This window comes from Lithobates pipiens, unplaced genomic scaffold (genome assembly GCF_037356315.1).
Source record: "Lithobates pipiens isolate NorthernLeopardFrog02 unplaced genomic scaffold, aLitPip1_a1.2 Scaffold_22, whole genome shotgun sequence".
NCBI lineage: Eukaryota > Metazoa > Chordata > Amphibia > Anura > Ranidae > Lithobates > Lithobates pipiens.
The window spans coordinates 98362896-98382430 of NW_027507784.1; the positions used below are offsets into that span (position 1 = coordinate 98362896).

Here is a 19535-nt window from a genome sequence, read left to right on the forward strand (position 1 = left end):
TGCTTTGCTTTTACAGTGAAAAGGTACAATAAAAAACGTAAAGAAACTGTTAAAAAAAACACACACACAAAAAAGGAAAAACATAGCACACTAAATGAAATGAACTAAGCAACCTTAATGTGCCCTCTTGTGTCCTTCAGTCTGGCAGGCAGTATAGTTATAGAGTGCTTTATTAACAAATTTAGTTATACATAAAACAATCGACTCCTTTCAAAAAGGGACATGCTGAAAAACCTGTTGATCAGCAGCTACAGTGGCGTGTTCCACTGTCAGAACATAAGGTCTTGGGGGAAGTAATAATTCCTCCATCCACCCTGTTTGTGCAGATGGATGAATCCTTTTTTTTTCTTTGTTTAGAAGACTGGCTGAATTAAACATACAGTAACTGTCTATGGCCAGCTTGAAACCTACAGACATAGGTGAATGATTCAGGCTAACCTCCCCACCCTCAAAGCCCTGTCCATAAGGGGCTGCATGGAGGTTTATTTAGAGAGAGACAGTCTGAAAGCTATCTTTTGTCTGCTTTAGAAAACTCTAATATGTTAACACAAGTATTATGGATGCACTCTGCATTGAATATTTATTTGTAAAATGATATATACTGTATATAGAGTATACTGTTTATTGGGTCATATCTACTGATGATGGAGGGAAGAGCCCGTGGAAGCAGTAAACATATAAACTTAAATTAAAATGAATTCATAGCCACTGAAATATTCCTTTTAAAAGAAAGGTCCTATCTAATTTTCACCACTGTTAATTGGATGCTGTTGTCGCATTTTCACCATGTTATAAAAGGACAGAGAGGCTTCTATTGTAAGCAGAGCAGAGTGATAAATGTGTCTCAGTGGGAGGGTAGACTGTATACACACAAAGCATCAACATGATTTAGGTACCACTGGCTCAGCTCATGGGAAGAGACTGAAAGTCCTGCAGACCCTAAGCCACCTGTTAGCAGCAACGCACCATCTATGAGAACATCGTTTTGCAGATTTGAAAATATATTTTGAAATTATGTGCTTTGCACCCGACACACAGGATTGGACCATGTTTTAGAGTTTAGGCATAAATTCCAGGTGAGGCTTATTCATTCCTATATTACAGATCCATGCTATGATGGCACATACTCAGCTACGTTACCAGCTATTTAGTAAGAGTTTGATAAAAGGAAACAATCTTAATTAGACAAATTTATGATATAAGTGTTGTGACCCACATCAATGATCAGCAACTTCTGATTGGAAAATGCAGTTGCTATGATTTTTTGCACTTTGCAAGTCACTTTTGCTTTTTGCTTCTTTCATTTCATGTGTTAAAATGATATCACTATGTAGAAAAGAATGATTTAAAACAAGACCTTTACACCTGGCGATCTGAACTTGCAAATAATGCTATTTTATCATTTTCATTTGTTACTATTGCACAATTTTATTGTTTTGACAATATGTTTAATACGTTTTTCACACTGAGAACATATAGTACCACAAATACTTTAAATTGAAAAAAAGAAGGGGTTTTTATTTTGATAACATGATTCGTATTTAGCGCTGCAAGAGATGATTTTCTGGGAGCTGTCCAGTGCTGAAGCTGTACTTCCAGAAAAGTTGCATTTAAAAGGTTTCCCTACCCATTCCCAGCCATCGGCATTATCTTCTGGCTTTGCTGTCTTTTTTTTTTTTTTTTCTGTCATTTCAACTGCTTTACTTGAGTCAATAATGAAATATCGGAGGATGAAACAAAATCCAAATTCATTTTACTTGCAATCCACAAGGCATTTTATGAACTAATAAAGTTTACTATAAACTTTGGAACTAGGTAATGAGGTGTCAGTAATAGGTACCACATCCCATTAAGTGCATAAAGTCAATTGTGAGGAAGCAAGAGGGACATTTAAAAGGTACCAAAGTAATATACAAATAGATTTTTAAAAAAGATACATTTTTATTAAACAAAGTTTCTTTAAAATTACAATAAATGTTAAAAAAAAAAATTGCATATCAATTCAAGTATCATGCACAATCACTTCTTACTCTACGTGTTTCTATGAAACATGTAGAGTAAGAAGTGATTGTGCATGACACTTGAAGTGATATGCAATTTTATTGAACATTTATTGTCATTTTAAAGAAACTTTGTTTAATAAAAATTTATTAAAAAAAATATATATATTTGTATATTACTTTATTACCTTTAAAATGCCCACTTGCTCCCTCTCAATTGACTTAATAAAGTTGTCTATTGAACCCCTACTAGTCAATTAAGGCCGCGTACACACGCGGGGACTGTTCGCCCAACTTTGTCCGCCAAACAGTTTCAGCGGACAGTCCGCTCAAAATTAGCATGGACGGACTTGCCCACACACGACGAACGAACAGTCCGCTGAAACCGTGCGCGATGACGTGAACGGCACGTACGACGGGACGAAAAATACGACGTCCTATACACTGCAATGCAAACTTCGGCGTGTAAATCCTTTCTGAGCATGCGCGGAACTTAGTTTGACGAACAAGCCTACACACGAGGGGACTGTTCGCTGAAACAGAGTTTCAGCGGACAGTTTTTCGAAATTTCCGAAAAACTTTGTTCAGCAGACTGTCCGCTGAAACTGTCCGCTGAAAGCCCACACACGAGCGGACTGTCCGCCGAAACACTGTTCAGCGGACAAAGTTGAGCGAACAGTCCCCGCGTGTGTACGCGGCCTTAGTGACTGCTGGTCATCAAGGTGATCTGGCTTTTATTTAATTGCAGGCGTCACAGTGGATCAAGGGTTGGAATTCCCCACCCCATGATGGCAATGGCCCCAGCAAGGAAGTACATATTAAGAGTTTCCCACAACCTCTTCTGCTCCCTTTAAAGTAAAATCCTCTTTGGATACTGTGCATATTTCTGACCAGAGGGGCTGGCAGCCTGCTCCTAACTGGATACTCAGTGAAGTATGAAGGATTCCCCGTGTAGAATTTTTGCTGATCATGTATTGGTTTGATTGACTGAGAATCCTGTTTTAGGAGAACAGTACCACATATTACTACCTGTTAAGCACATGTGCTATTAAATTGTGAGTTGACAGGTAGTAATATGTGGCAAAAAGTATAAGGAAGTCTACACAGGAGGGACACAGGAAGCCGGAATTACGCATGCATGACTTTCTACATTTTCCTATTTTATTTTTTATACATTTTTTTATACATCTTGTAGAATGACTATATTTGCTTTTTGGACCTAATCACACCCATGCCCAACACACTTGCCTTGCAACACAACAAATGTACAGAAAATACATACTTTGGGTGGCAGAATGCCCCCAAAAATGTATCTGTAGCATTTCCAGAAGGGGCATGGGGGTGGCTGGGGTGTACTTATGGTCTACCAACTCAGGCGGAGAAACTTTCCTGCTGAATATTACAGCTAGAGATGGCAAGTTGGGGTTGGCAGAATCAAAAAAAGGTTGTAGTCTACACTTGTCCCTACTCTGTGTGGCACAGAGCTGATCCTCATTCCCACTGGAAGGTAAGTACCAAATGGTGAACCTCTGACATCCGTTGAAAAATGTAATCTCAATAAAGGGGATAACAATGCCTTGCACCCCCAGAGAGCTCTGCCATCCAGTGGAATAGATCTTCTTGTTGTGCCTCTCCCTCAATTTCCTCCTCAGCTATATCTTGCATTCAAGTACGTCAGAGACCTCATCATCCCCCCCCCCCCCCTTTAGTGATAAGCTGAACTGTCAGTTAAAGTGATGTTCGGAAACTTCAAAGAAGTTTGGATACCAAACCTGAATATAAGCTGAATCTGTCACATTTAAATGCCCATTTTCTGGGCTAAAATGCAAGGGGTGTCAAAAAAATAACATGGGGTAGGCACTGCCCTGGTAAACATGTACATGCAAAAAAAATATTTTAAAACAATCCATTCAGCCAAGAGCAGTGATTTTATTTTTAAATGTCTAAGGTGAAACATTAAAATGTACAATTCCTTTAAATATCATGCCTGGGGTGTCCTAACCCTGACTGCGAAGAGGTGACTGCCTCTGATGTACAGAAAGTGTTTCAGTAGCACTGACATTTATTTACAAAGGAAAAATGTTTTAAAATTCCCAGCAAATTACATGTCATTAAAAAAACAGCACACAGGCTCCACCAATGATCTGCTATGCATTTTGAGGGACATTTGATGAACCAAAAATAAAATAAGTGTCTGCAATGATTTCTTTTTGTTCACTGTGGGTTTTGCAGTCCTATAAAAGTCTATGGAAATACAAAACCCACAGACCAAAGTCATATGTAGACTGAAGGAAGTCAACTACAAGTCAAATGCACCTGTCAATGGATTTTGAATGATCTCATAAGAATCTCAAGCTGATGTGAAACTGGTTCCATGTTAAATACCATTGGCATCACCATTGAGTGTTCATAATGCTTTGTTTGTTATTTTATTTTCAAAAGAAAAACAAATTATCTTATGTAAAATTGGGGCTCATGTATCAATGTTATTTCCTGATTTGTGTTCAAATGTAAGGTTTACATTTTTCCCCCCAAAATATACTTTAAAAAAAAAAAAAAAAAACACAGACACAAAACTGTACATAGACTTTTACGTTATATATTTATTATTGAATGTCATGTTTTGCTAGGAGATAATTTTATGAACAATTTTATTGATGTTCTCTAGCCATGCTTAGTTTGCAGGATGAGCCAGGAAAGGCAGGCTAGCTTGTCATAAAAACAAAAACACCAAGAAAAGCATCTTCTTATACAATTTCTGTGTTGTATCATTACAGGTGTCTTATTAAGGATTTTGAGAAGAGGCCATCCGTCATCCATCTACTGGAGCATCCATTCATCAGACAGGCACACGGCAAAGACATGGCCTTACAGAAACAGCTGGCTAAACTCATTGCTACCCAACAGCAGTCTGGTTCCATAGCAAAAACCAGGTATACCCGCCTTCAAAATAAGAGCTTTGCTTTTCTGTATTTATCTGAAATACTCCAGTATATACACAGTGTGTGTATGCCTGTAGATATAAATATGTATATTTACATGTTGTTATTATAAGTATTACTGTAATTCTTATTGTATAGGATTTATATAGCGCCTACAGTTTACGCAGTGCTATACAACTTGATGGTAGACAGTACAAATACAATACACTTTATTACAGTAGTAATAAGAGAGCCCTGCTTGTTAGCGATTACAATCTAAGAGGGAGGGTCAAGAGATACAAGAGGTAATAACTGTGGGGGATGTGCTGACAGGGAAAATAAAAGTACAGTTATTAGGTAAGGGCCAAATGATTTTTCAGGGATCATCTGAAAGTTGACAAAGTAGGAGATAGCTGGACAGATTGGGGTAGAGTGTTCCAGAGGATGGTAGAGGCTCAGAAGTCCTGGAGGTGAGCATGGGATGAGGTGACAAGGGAGCTAGAAAGCAGGAGGTCTTGGGTGGAATGAAGAGAACGATTTGGTTGGTATTTTGAGACTAGGTTAGTGATGTAGCTAGGGGGCCAAGTCGTGCATGCCTTTGTAAGTTATTGTTGGTATCTTGAATTTAATTAGTCGGGCGAGTGGCAGCTAATCGAGGGATTAGCAGAGAGGAGTGGCAGACGCCGAGTTAATAAGGTGGATGAGCCTGGCAGCAGGGTTCATGATGGAATGAAGGGGGATTAGCCTATTTAAAAGTAAGCCAAGGAGAAGGGAGTTGCAGTAGTTGAGGCAAGAGATGGCCAGGGAGTGGATTAGAAGCTTTGTGGTGTCATTGGTTAGGAAGGGGCATATCTTGGAGATGTTGCGGTTGAGGCAGCAAGCTTTGGAGAGTGAATGGATGTGGGGCTGAAAGGAAAATTCAGAGTCCAGGATTACACCTAGGACCTTGGCGTGGGGGGACGGGTTGATGGTTGAGCTGTTAATTTTGAGAAATCAGGGGACGAGGCACTGTTAGTAAGTTGGTGGTGCGCGAGGAGACTGATGGAGTGAGCTGGGAGGTAGAGAGATAGATTTGGGTATCATCAGTATAGAAATGGTATTATAAGCCATGGGAGGCAATTAACTGACCCAGGGAGGAGGTGTAGATTGAGAAAAGGAGAGGTCCAAGAACAGAACCTTGGGAGACCCCGACAGAGAAAGGAAGAAGACAGGAGGAAGTAGAGTTGTAAGGGACACTGAAGGAGCGGTGGAATAGGTAGGATGAGAACCAGCGAAGAGTACAGACACAGAGACTAAAGGAGTGGAGTTTTTTGAGGAGGAGGGGGTGGTCCACTGTGTCAAAGACAGCAGAGAGGCCCAAGAGGAGTAGTACAGAATAGTGTCTGTTGATTTTATGTACATGTACTGTATATACTGTATTTTGTATTCAATTAAAGCTGACTATAAACCACTGTAAAAAAATGTTAGACAGAGTGATAAAGATTGCTACAGATAAAAAATATTGTCTTCAAAGCACTGCAGAATCATAACACATAAGTTAACAAGTATGTAGACTGGCCCAAAACTACTCCACCTGGTTATACTCATGGCTGGGATCTCATCATTAAAAACAGGGCTCTCCTCTGTACCCTGTAACCACATAAGCACTTGTAGACCTGCCTGTCATACATGTAAATAGAGATGGTTTGAGACCTTTACACTCCATCCCCTGATCCAATTCTCTAAAAACGTCCAAACGCCTGGAGCACACACTTCACACATGGTGAGCCCATTTTTTTTTGCAGTGGTATGTGTACGTGTGTACACCCCCACCTGGTTCCTTTGGCAGTTTAAGGTGGGGGGTGGCGGGGCGTAAAAATGCTGCTTAACCACCTGTTTTACTAGTTCTTAACCGCAATTGTAAACAAGCCCTTGGTCCACAATGAGTTCCTGCCAGCCTAAGAAGTGACACAGCGCCGTTTTCAGGTCAGCGAATAAACTGCAGCAAAGCACCTGGGTACAAGTGTAATTCCATTAATCTTTTTCTTCTTTGGTTGTGGATAGAGTAGGGGAGATTTAGAAGCGTTGTCTAATATTTATTGCTGCCGGGGCCTTTGCTTGGAAATACCATCCTCTCTATTGTCATTGAGACGGAAAGTGAAGGGAAAAGTAAACATATATAGTCACCTGGACAAAAATAGAAAGGAAATCTCCCAAAGTGGACCCCTGTTACAGTGGCAACTGTCAAAGGTGAATTTCCTCTCACATCCTGTTGTTTCTCCAGGACAGAAAATAAATAGACATCTCCCCAATGGGGACGCAGATAGCTATATACCCTGAGCTACTAACACCTACAAAATCAGAAAAAAATGTTTTGACTGGAGTTCCACTTTAAAGCTGAAATCCAAGATACACAGATATTTCCTAAATACAATAGGCATATGTATTTTTACTTGAATTTGTGTCTCCTTTCCTAATGATCTTAATTTAGCATGAAATACTCCTGTACTTTGCTTGGGTTCAGACGCTTACTCTTGTAATAAAGACCAGTTATTGCTGCTCTCCATCCTTGTGCAGGGTGGCTGGTCTTGTATCTTCCCACTTCTGTAGTTTTCTTTTAGCAGCCTTTAATGGGTTGGGCCTGCAGGGTCCCTTATACAGCTCTGTTCTCTGTACAGGATATGTGCAGCATAGTAATGATGGCAGTGCTATTTTACAAGGCAATATATGGGTTTACAAAGGAAGTTGGTGCACCCAAAGTAAATTTATATCCTTTGTGGCTATTGAGCAAAACACCTAAGTGAAAGTTTGTGTGTCTGGGATTCAATGTTTTATTTTATTTATTACAGGTACAATTTACACAGTGCTTTACACATATATATTTTACATTCATATCAGTCCCTATACGAGTAAACCTTGCGAGCAACCTAAAGTAAATCAAATTGTAATCTGTAGTGTCAGCAGATGGCACTGCTCACATTCCTGTATTATGTGCAAAACCAATACGTTAAATTAATGTGCTGTGCTCCTGATAAACTCTGCCCCCCAAGGAGAAAGAAATGTTGAGATAAGGTTGAACTAGTAGGGTGGGCCTACATCCCAATTACATGGAACAAGTGCAAAAAAATTCCCTCTTAGCCCTTGTACACACGGTCAGAGAATCTGTCGGAATGAGTCTTATCGGACCGTGTCGTCAGATAATCCGACTGTGTGTGGTATGCATCGGACTGATTCCGTCCGAATCTCCACCCGATCCCAATTTTCCAACATGTTGGAAAGATTTCCCGACCAACTGGGCCGGACGGACCTAATCCGATCATGTGTACAGCATTTTCATCGGACCAAGTGCCACGCATGCTCAGATCAAATTCCTACATCAAAGCTATTGGCTACTAGCCTGAATGTAGTCCCATCGTAATGAAATTACGTCATCACGTTCTGAAAGATCGGATTTTTCGCCAACTTGGCCCGACCGTGTGTATGCAACAGTTTCCGACACAATCCGTCGGACTAAATCCGACGGGCAAAATCCGACGGATTTAGTTGGCAAAATCTCCGACCGTGTGTACGTGAGCTTATGGGACTTTAATGGCCCTATTGTTTGATATGTCAATCACAGTATGTAGAATCAAAAAATGAAAAAAGTAGTTTAAAATATATAGAATTTTATTTAACCACTACAATACAGGGCACTTTCGCCCCCTTCCTTCCCAGCCCAATTTTCAGCTTTCGTCGCTCTCGCACTTTCAATGACAATTGCGCGGTTATGCTACACTGTACCCAAATGAAATTTTTATCATTTTGTTCGCACAAATAGAGCTTTATTTTGGTGGTATTTATTCACGACTCAGTTTTTTATTTTTTGCGATATAAGCGCAAAAAAAGCGGAAATTTGAAAAAATAAATATATTTTCTTTTTTCTATTTTAAAAGAAATCCAATAAAATCAAATTTTGTCATAAATTTAAGCCAAAATGTATTCTGCTACATGTTTTTGGTAAAAAAAAATCCTTTAAGTGTATAATAATTGGTTTGTGTGATCACGGACATATGTACGCAAATGATCATGTACATATATGTGCAGGTGATCACGTACATATGTGTGCAGATAATCATTGGAACATGTGATTTTAGTGGGACATATGTGGGGGACATGTCTTTTTTATTATTTGGGGACATGTGTGGTGACATGTGTATTGTGGTGACATGTGTGTTTACACTGTAGGTTTATACTAGACTGGTGATCAGTTAGTAAAAAGCTGTAAAAACAGCTCATACTCACTGATCACCAGTCGGCTGCAGCGATCTGCTCTCCTCTCCTCAGCCACGACTTCCATGTGAGGAGAGGAGAGCCGATTGCCTAGCAACCGGCTGTTTGTTTACATCACATGATGGCCGTGGTTTGACACGGCCGTAATGTGATCAGGAGGGCCAATCACAGAGCCCTCCTGCCGATCCGAGATGCGCCGTGTCCGGGTGACACGGGCACATCGGGATCACGCCGCTGCGCGGGCACGCGTGCGCGCGATCCTCCTCCTTCTGAAGGACGTTCCTGAACGTCCTCTCAGAAGTAGAGAGCTCCCACCCGGCCGTATATGTACATTGGCCGGGTGGGAAGTGGTTAAACATCAGATAAAAGATTATATATAAAAATATATAAATGTAAACAGGAATGGTGGCTGATCAACATGTGCATAAACACGAACATGACAACAAGGATGTAATACTCAAAGGTCCAGGACTGCCATTATGTAGGTACCACAACAGAAGTCCATGGACCACACCCAAACTCTTCCCCCTGAGGAAGCCACGTGGTGTAACGCATATGGGGGGGCAAAGAGAACAGTACAGCGAGTGCACCCAGCTGGAGGATCTGCACACTGGTGGCTGGTGTCACAGAGGTAATGCACTGCATATTTTATTTAGCAATGTCAGAGTGGTGCACTTCAAGCACCCTGAAAATGTGAATATTCTTTTTAGCATTTTATCAAAGACCATTTGGATTTTAAAATGATATAAGCACTATTGGAGATCATTTGTTTTTTGCATACACGGATGTTATGGTGAGAAACAGCGGCACTTGGAAGGAGGAAAGGGGAATCAGAACATCTTTACAGATTAGTCCGGTTGTGCCAAAAAAATTAGTGTTGACCAAACTTAATTGTGAGGTCACTGACATTAAGGTTAGAACACACCAAAAAGGGGAGCACAAGTAAGGTGTTATCACCAGCTGTATTATATTGATCACTTTAATGAAGTACACAGAGGAGTGGTGACCACCAGCACAACAATATGGAATCTTTTTATGTTTATATTGCATCTAAGGACTGCACAGTTTTTTATATATATATATATATATATATATATATATATATATATATTGTAATTCAAAGCACTCTTATATCAAAGCAAATTTTCTCATAAGAAATAATGGAAACTTCAGATAATTCGTTCCACAGCCATTTATTCATATAAAAATGATCAAAATATGAGCAAAAGTTCATATTTATACTGTACAGTACTGTAGTAGGAATAATGTACTGTACTGTACCATACTTCTGTGTTGAAAAAAAAAAGAAGAAGAAGAATCACAGTTTTAACGTAAAAAAAAATAAGATCTACACTCACAATGTTAAGGTCTGGAGCTCATTAATGTAAAGCTGCTGTGTATATTAGAGTAAAGCCGCTGGTGTACAGTATACAGTGCTATATGTGGTCGTATATTCGGGGGGTGATGGTGGCTCCCAGTGCTTCCTGGAGAACTCAGAGACACTCAGGAACTGATGACATCACTTCTGGGTGCTCTGAATGCACGTTACGTCTGCCCCACCCGCCTGGGATTGTCTCTGGGTGTCTCCGACAGCTTTACTGTACTCATACACAGCGGCTTTACATGGATGAACACCAGACTCCTTAACGTTGTGAGTGTAATTCTTCTGTTCTGTTCTGTTCTTACAGTAAAACTACTGCTTGTATATCAAGATAAATAATTTAAAAAAAATGTGTTCATCTTTCAAAACGCTCATATACCGCGTTACCCGTAAACTAAGGCATTACTGTATATACAATATTTTACAAAATTGAGTAAACCCCTCACATCTTTTCATGTGACAATACTGAAGAAATGACACTTTGCTACAATGTAAAGTAGTGAGTGTACAGCTTGTATAACAGTGTAAATTTGCTGTCCCCTCAAAATAACTCAACACACAGCCATTAATGTCTAAACCGCTGGCAATAAAAGTGAGCACACCCCTAAGTGAAAATTTCCTAATTGGACTCAATTAGACATTTTCCCTCCCCGATGTCATGTGACTCGTTGGTGTTACAAGGTATCAGGTGTGAATGGGGAGCAGGTGTGTTAAATATGGTGTTATCGCTCTCACTCTCTCATACTGCTCACTGGAAGTTCAATATGGTACTTCAAGGCAAAGAACTCTCTGAGGATCTGAAAAAGAGAATTGTTACTCTAGATAAAGATGGCATAGGCTATAAGAAGATTGCCAAGACCCTGAGACTGAGCTGCAGCACAGTGGCCAAGACCATACAGCAGTTTAACAGGACAGGTTCCACTCAGAACAGGCCTCGCCATGGTCAACCAAAGCAGTTGAGTGCACATGCTCAGTGTCATATACAGAGGTTGTCTTTGGGAAATAGACGTATGAGTGCTGCCAGTATTTCTGCAGAGGTTGAAGGGGTGGGGGGGGGGGGGGGTCAGCCTGTCAGTGCACAGACCATACACTGCACGCTTCATCAAACAGGTCTGCATGTAAGGAAAAAACAGGGAGGGAGAGTATTAAAATGATGACTTTAATAGTGTAGCACTGACCCCCGAAGGAGCTGCTGGTTTTGTTGGGCTTACCGTTACCTTCTTGACCTCACCTCCATCTAGGGCAGGGGTCTCAAACAGGTGGCCCTCCAGCTGTTGCTAAACTACAAGTCCCATGAGGCATTGCAAAGCTGGCAGTTACAAACATGACTCCCATAGGCAGAAGCATGATGGGAATTGTAGTTTCGCAACAGCTGGAGGGCCGGCAGTTTGAGACCCCTGATCTAGGGGTTCCCGTGGTAGATGGCCCAAAGAAATGCAGAAACTGACACTGAATCTTCTTTTGGGTTATTTATTTAGAAGATAACACAGTCTCTTAATGCAGGGTAGAGGGTTAGGAAGGAAATCCAGGTACTTTTGGAACTGCAAGAATAGAAAGTCTCTTATAGAAGAAATCCAGAGAATAAACGTTTCACAACTGGATTTCACAACCCCCGGATAGACCTCCTCTCACTAAGCCTAGCAGCCGGTAGGGTGTTAAGTAAAGCAAAGTCTCTGCCACAGACTTAGATATAGAACACTTGAGAAATAAAGTCTCTGCCACAGACTTGGATGTAACCGAGGGATGTAGACAAATTTAAAGGACTATCATACGGTACCATTATCTCTCAGCCGGTCTGGCGATACCGTGTGAATATAGATCCACAAAGTGTCCTTCAACTGAGCCACCAGGCTCCTTCAGAGAAACCAGCCCTGTGCACGGCCTTCTCCCGAAGAGTCCTCCCCTGGATGCTTCTCCAGTTGCTGGGCCTCTCCTCAGATGAGACGGCGCCGGACAACCCTTGGATCATTAGGGCCTCAAATCCATTCAGGCCTGTCCCTGCAGTTGCTTCACCTCTGGCTATCCAGCCCTGAGGCTCGGAATTGCATGGATCCGCACCCCATGCCAGGATGGCCATGAGAGCTGGTCAGGAGGACCAGGACCAAACAGACAGAAAATATCTTCTGGACCGAAACCCGAAGCACATGATTTCAGTACCTTAAATACCACCTCCCAGAATACACAGCAGGAAAAACCCTCCCACTGGGCTGGTTCCGAGAAAGGGATGGCACTCAATACACTGCGTACACTAGACTGTGTTCTACCACTTGCTGGTGGTGAGAGCAACACCTGCACCCCAGGAGAACTCAGTGAAATCCAGCCAGACTGGTACTGAAACCAAAATTTAGCAAAATTAGCCCTAAAACCCAATTGTGGTTTTAGGAATATTAATTTTCAAAACATATAGCTCATGCTCATCAGGAGCCAGCGCTACAATAGGATAAGATCTAAAACACAAGATGATAGAAGATGCATGCTCGTCAAAGTAAAGTGCAGTCCTGGCATTCCACATGGCTCTGTAGGTCCCACTGCTGTTCCGGGTAGCTGGAAGGGATTGAGCAGCTGGCTGGAATGGGTCACAGTGTTTCTCCAGGAGCAAAGGAACAAAGAAGCTCCACATTGGCCAGCATGGACCATGGAAAAGGAAGTGATGTTCCCGTGTTTGATTGGACCTGGAATCTTGTCAATCCCATGTGATCCGATTCCAGTACGGGGAAAAAAAAAACGGTTTCTGCACCTATTTCGTGCGAATCCAATGCAAATTCAGTCATACAACTGTATGCATGTGATCTGCACAGCAATGCAATGCGAATCACATGCGATGTCTGTGTTCTCAATAGTATGAACCCAGGCTAAAGCTGTAATAAACCCAAAAATGTTTGCCTTTTTTCCTTCTACTTTCACCTGGTGATCTGGCCAGTAACGCACCTACTGTATTAGGCCGCGTACACACGGGCGGATTGTCTGCCCAACTTAGTCCGCTGAACCGTGTTTCAGCGGACAATCCGCTCGTGTGTGGGCTTCAGCGGACTTTTTCAGCGGACAGTCTGACGGACTAAGTCTTTCGGAATTTCCGTAATTTTGTCCGTCCAAACTTGGTTTTGTCCGTTCAAACTTGGTTTCAGCGGACAGTCCACTCGTGTGTAGGCAAGTTGGACGGACTAAGTATGGCGCATGCTCAGAAAGGATTTACACGGCCGAAGGTTGCATTGCAGTGTATAGGACGTCGTTTTTCTAGTCCCGTCGTACGTGCTGTACACGTCATCACGCACGCTTTCAGCGGACTGTCTGTTCATCGTGTGTGGTCAAGTCCGTTCATTCAAATGTTGGACGGACTGTCTGTCGGATTGTCTGACGAACTTAGTTGGGCAGACAATCCGCCCGTGTGTACGCGGCCTTAGGGTGAATAATGGAGCACAGTGGGCACCTTTGGACAGCAGCATTGTTTATCTAGTGAGAAGAGAGTGTTAGACGAATAAGAAGATTTAGACACACTAACAAATTGAAGCTAATCTCCAGCTAATACTTTATAAGCAGTTACAGCAAACATTTTTTTCCTTTTGGAATAAATGTTTTACATAAATAAGTAAAAGCTGGTCATTGTAAACATCCCTGTCAGTGGTTAATGGTTTGTCTCAACACTAACTGCTACATCTACAGCTTGTTCTGTTGAAAAACAACAGACTTACTGACTGGATCACCTGGTGAAAATAAAAGAAAGAAAGCATAAAGAAAGAAAACTAAGACAACATCTAAGAATTGGTAATTTGCAATGTAATAAATATTTTCTTTTGGGTTTAATGTTGCTGTAACTCTAAATGAGTTATAATAACTGCTTACAGATACACACATGTACTATATGAGATTTCTAAATTAGAAAGGTTTTACATTTGTGAAATATATATATATATTTTTAATATTATGTATTTACGTTATATATTGTAGTTCTAAATGGTAAATGTGATTGTAGCAGCTGCTGTTCTGCCTTTTCCCAGAGGGTGGCAGAAGTTCCCTTCTATGAAGAAAATCTTTAGTATTTTTCTTACGATTTGCTCATTTGTATGGCTGAGCAGCTTGACACTACTAAATACTGTAGCATTACTGAAACGTAACCTGGGTGGACTTCACCGCCTGTCCATTGACTCATATAATTGTACGTTGCATGGGTTAGTCATACAATTAACATTTTCTCTAAATTGCATGTCCTTGTTCCTGAATACACTTCCAAGAGGGAAATGAACAGCAGAACCGATGATTCAAAACATTTTTTGTGTTTAACACTTTCCTACCAAAAAATGTCAGCTAATATATATACATATTCACTATATTACCAAAAGTATTAGGACGCCTGCCTTTACATGCACATGAACTTTACTGGTATCCCAGTCTTAGTCCATAGAGTTCAATATTGCGTTGGCCTACCCTTTACAGCTATAATAGCTTCAACTCTTCTGGGAAGGCTGTCCACAAGGTTTAGGAGTGTGTCTATGGGAATGTTTGACCATTCTTCCAGAAGCACATGTAGCACCCTCTACCAATAGGTAGGTGCTAGTGTGGATTTTTTTGCTAGGGAGATTGTCAGCACAGGCAAATTTAGGCAGGCCTGTGCTTTGAGCTAGGCCTGTTTGTTTTGATCTGGAGGCTGGGAGTGGTTAGTGTAGCAGTGGGTGTGACCACCTGTGCTCTAGTTCTGAGGTGCCTACCCTGCTTCCAGGGAGAATGTTCTGGAAGAGTGGCAGGGCCTAGAGCTGGAGTGGCAGGCAGCTCATGTGGAAGCCCTGACCAATCCCCAATTGGTATTGGCAGGGGGTGGGCCTCCTATATAAGCTGAGGTGACATGCCACTGGGGGGGGGGGGGGTTGTCTGCCAGGTGAAGTGGAGAATGGAATACTAGACAGCAGCAGGAGGGCATCCCCATCTGGGGCGGGGGGGGGGGGGGGGGGGTTCACCGATCACAGGAGGAGGCCCGGGGAGAACTGTGAAGGAACTTTGTCTCTACACCATCATTGGCAATGTCCTCATCTTTACACGGTCATTGATGAGGAATTCCTGGAGCAGAGGGGCAGGTGAAGCTGTTGGAACGTATGGCCTGGTTAAGTTCTCCATCAAGGAGTCGGGGCAGAGAAAGGTCAGTGAGTGTACCACAGTGAAGGGCTGGATGTGCCGGGAAGTCTGTGAGGGAACTTCACTTCTACACGGTCATTATTGAAGTCCTCATCATTACAGGGTCAATGATGAGGAGTCCTGGATCAGAAGAGAGACTGTGGGGAGTTGTGTCAAATAAATGTAGCCTGAGGGCACAGGATTTACAAGCAGGGCTGGCTGGGAACAGTAATCCACCACTCAACATTTGCTTTTAAACTACCAGGCCTCCGGGGAGAGGTACTGCAGGCCTCTGGCCTAGTAGCAGAGAGCACCCAGAGTCTGCATTAGGAATCATTCATAGTAGGTCCTTTTTGCTTAAAAGAAGAAGATGTGGCATTACACTAATAATTACAATATAAGTTTGTGCAGGAGGAAGAAAAGACTTCTGGGACCATCACCCTTACACGGTCAAGGGTGATGTCCTCATCCTTACACGGTCATGGGTGAGGAAGTCGTGGAAGTAATAGTCTACGGGAGTTAAGCAGAGGAGGAGCAACAATCTGCATGGTCATGCAGGGAAAAGACTGTAAGGCCGCGTACACACGGGCGGACTGTTCGCCCAACCTTGTCCGCTGAACAGTGTTTGGGCGGACAGTCCGCTCGTGTGTGGGCTTTCAGCGGACAGTTTCAGCGGACAGTTGGACGGACAAAGTCTTTCGGAAATTCCGAAAAACTGTCCGCTGAAACTGTGTTTGAGCGAACAGTCCGCCCGTGTGTGGGCCTGTCCGCTGTACTTTCGAAATGAGCGGACTGTTCCCGCTCGGAAAGTCCGCCCATTTCGAGCGCGTGTACAGGTAGGCGGGGCCCGCGAAGGAGACGTCGCGGGCTCCGCCGCCTGGAATGGGCTTAAAGGGGAACCCCAACGCCGAAAAAAAACGGCGTGGGGGTTCCCCCAAAGTCCACACCAGACCCTTGTCCGAGCACGCTACCCGGCCGGCCAGGAAAGGGGGGCGAGCGAGCGCGCCCCCCCTCCTGAGCCGTACCAGGCCGCGTGCCCTCAACATGGGGGGGTGCCTTGGGGAAGGGGGGGCCGCGCGGCCCCCCCACCCCAAGGCACCTTGTCCCCATGTTGATGAGGACAAGGGCCTCTTCCCGACAACCCTGGCCGTTGGTTGTCGGGGTCTGCGGGCGGGGGGCTTATCGGAATCCGGGAGCCCCCTTTAAGAAGGGGGCCCCCGGATACCGGCCCCCCACCCTATGTGAATGAGTATGGGGTACAATGTACCCCTACCCATTCACCTGTGAAATAAAGTACAAAAAAAAACACAACACAGGGGAAAAAATATTTTATTGCACAGCTCCGGGGGTCTTCCGTCTTCGGGGGTCTTCTCGCCGGACTCCTCCGCTATGTGTGTGTAGCTCTTTTACTAGCGGAGGAGTCCGGCTTTCTTCCTCCCCGCTGCCGACCTCTTCTCCCGACTTCGGGGGTCTTGTCCCCCTCTTCGGTTCTTCTGCCGGGCCACCGCGCCTTCTTGTAGCTCTTTTACAGGCGGTGGCCCGTTCTTCTGTCGCCGCTGCCTTCCGTTCTTCTGTCGCCGCCTTCGGTTCTTCTGCCGGGCCACCGCGCCTTCTTGTAGCTCTTTTACAGGCGGTGGCCCGGTCTTCTGTCGCCGCTGTCGCCGCTGTCGTCGCCGCCGCCGCCGCCGCCTTCCGTTCTTGTTCTTCTTCTTGTTCTTCTGCTTCTTCTCCTGGAGATGTTGACTCGACGAGCTCTCCGGCCGGAATGCCAGAGCCGCGCTGTGCGGTCACTTATATAGTGACAATGGGGCGGTGTCACATGGTATATGTCACATGGGTTGGTCACAGGCGCAGGCATATACATGTACGTCTGTGCCTTCCCGCGGGTCGGGGGCCCGATCGGGCCCCCAGCCCGGTGCCTGCGGCGGTCGGTATTCGTTCGGGAACGATCCGGGATGAGGGGACGGCCATTCATTCATGGCCACCCCCTCGCGATCGCTCCCGACGAATAGAAATCATTCGTGACATCACTTCCTCTCCTGTAATGTAAACACAGGAGAGGAAGTGATGTGATCTCTCCTCGTGTCGGTCTTTTTCGTTCCGGCACGGAGGAGAGAGGATCGGTGAGTTGCACCCAACACTACACTTACAGTAGAACACGCCAGGCACACTTTTCACCCCCCCGATCACCCCCCAATCACCCCCCAATCACCCCTGCCCCCCCCATTCACAGTGACACCAATTGCATTTTTTTTTTTTTTTGCATTGGTGTCATTTGTGACTGTAATAACTGTTAGGGCAGTTAGGGTTAGCCCCCTTTAGCTCTAGGGTGCCCCCCTAACCCCCCCAATAAAGGTTTAACCCCGTGATCACCCCCGTCGCCAGTGTCACTAAGGCTGGGTTCACATTGCAGCGGTTTATGAGAACGAATGTGATTCGCACCGCACTGCAGTGCAAATCACATCCGATCTCTGTGCGATTCGAGTTCAGCCATACAGATAGTATGGCTGAATTCGCATCGCACCCGCCGCAAATTCGCACGGGACCCTTTTTTTGGCCCGCAGCAGAATCGGATCGCATGGGTGTTCACACCATGCGATCCGAGTTTGCAGATCGCACTGCGATATGCGAACTGATCTGGGGGTGTCATTAACATTTCACTGACACTCCCAGCAGTTCGCATAGGGCAGTGTGAACTGCCGCCGGGAGGCATGCGATGCGGGAACCCGCCGCGGATTCGTGGCGTTCCCGCATCGCTCCAGTGTGAACCCAGCCTAATAAGCGATCGTTTTTCTGATCGCTGTATTAGTGTCACAGGTGACGCTAGTTAGGCAGGTAGGTATTTAGGTTCGCCGCAGCTTTTTATAGCGCCAGGGACCCCCATATACTACCGCATAAAGCCCCCTGATTGCCCCCTAGTTAACCCTTTCACCAGTGATCACCATATAACTGTTACAGGTGACGCTGGTTGGTTAGTTATTTTTTTATAGTTTCAGGGCACCCGCCATTTATTACCTAATAAAGGTTTAACCCCCTGATCACCCGGCGGGTGTCATTTGTGACTGTAATAACTGTTAGGGCAGTTAGGGTTAGCCCCCTTTAGTTCTAAGGTACCCCCCTAACCCCCCCAATAAAGGTTTAACCCCGTGATCACCCCCCGTCGCCAGTGTCACTAAGGCTGGGTTCACATTGCAGCGGTTTATGAGAACGAATGTGATTCGCACCGCACTGCAGTGCAAATCACATCTGATCTCTGTGCGATTCGAGTTCAGCCATACAGATAGTATGGCTGAATTCGTGTCGCACCCGCCGCACCCGCCGCAAACTCGCACGGGACCCTTTTTTTGGTCCGCAGCAGAATCGGATCGCATGGGTGTTCACACCATGCGATCCGAGTTTGCAGATCGCACTGCGATATGCGAACTGATCTGGGGGTGTCATTAACATTTCACTGACACTCCCAGCAGTTCGCATAGGGCAGTGTGAACTGCCACCGGGAGGCATGTGATGCGGGAACCCGCCGCGGATTCGTGGCGTTCCCGCATCGCTCCAGTGTGAACCCAGCCTAATAAGCGATCGTTTTTCTGATCGCTGTATTAGTGTCACAGGTGACGCTAGTTAGGCAGGTAGGTATTTAGGTTCGCCGCAGCTTTTTATAGCGCCAGGGACCCCCATATACTACAGCATAAAGCCCCCTAGATTGCCCCCTAGTTAACCCTTTCACCAGTGATCACCATATAACTGTTACAGGTGACGCTGGTTGGTTAGTTATTTTTTTATAGTTTCAGGGCACCCGCCATTTATTACCTAGTCTCACTAGTGTACCCCTAAATTTAGGGGTGTCTACTTTCCAAAATGGGGTCATTTGGGGGGGGTTTGTGC

At 44.2% G+C, this 19535-nt stretch overlaps 1 protein-coding gene across 1 annotated transcript in view; it reads left to right on the forward strand.

Annotated features, from left to right (window-relative positions):
• The window catches only part of MYO3B (myosin IIIB), a 583926-nt gene that overhangs the window by 236323 nt on the left and 328068 nt on the right, over positions 1 to 19535 (forward strand). Inside the window, exon 9 of the mRNA XM_077447966.1 lies at positions 4778 to 4933. Coding sequence (XP_077304092.1) covers positions 4778 to 4933 — 156 coding nt within the window. The remainder of the gene's footprint in view (positions 1 to 4777; positions 4934 to 19535) is intronic.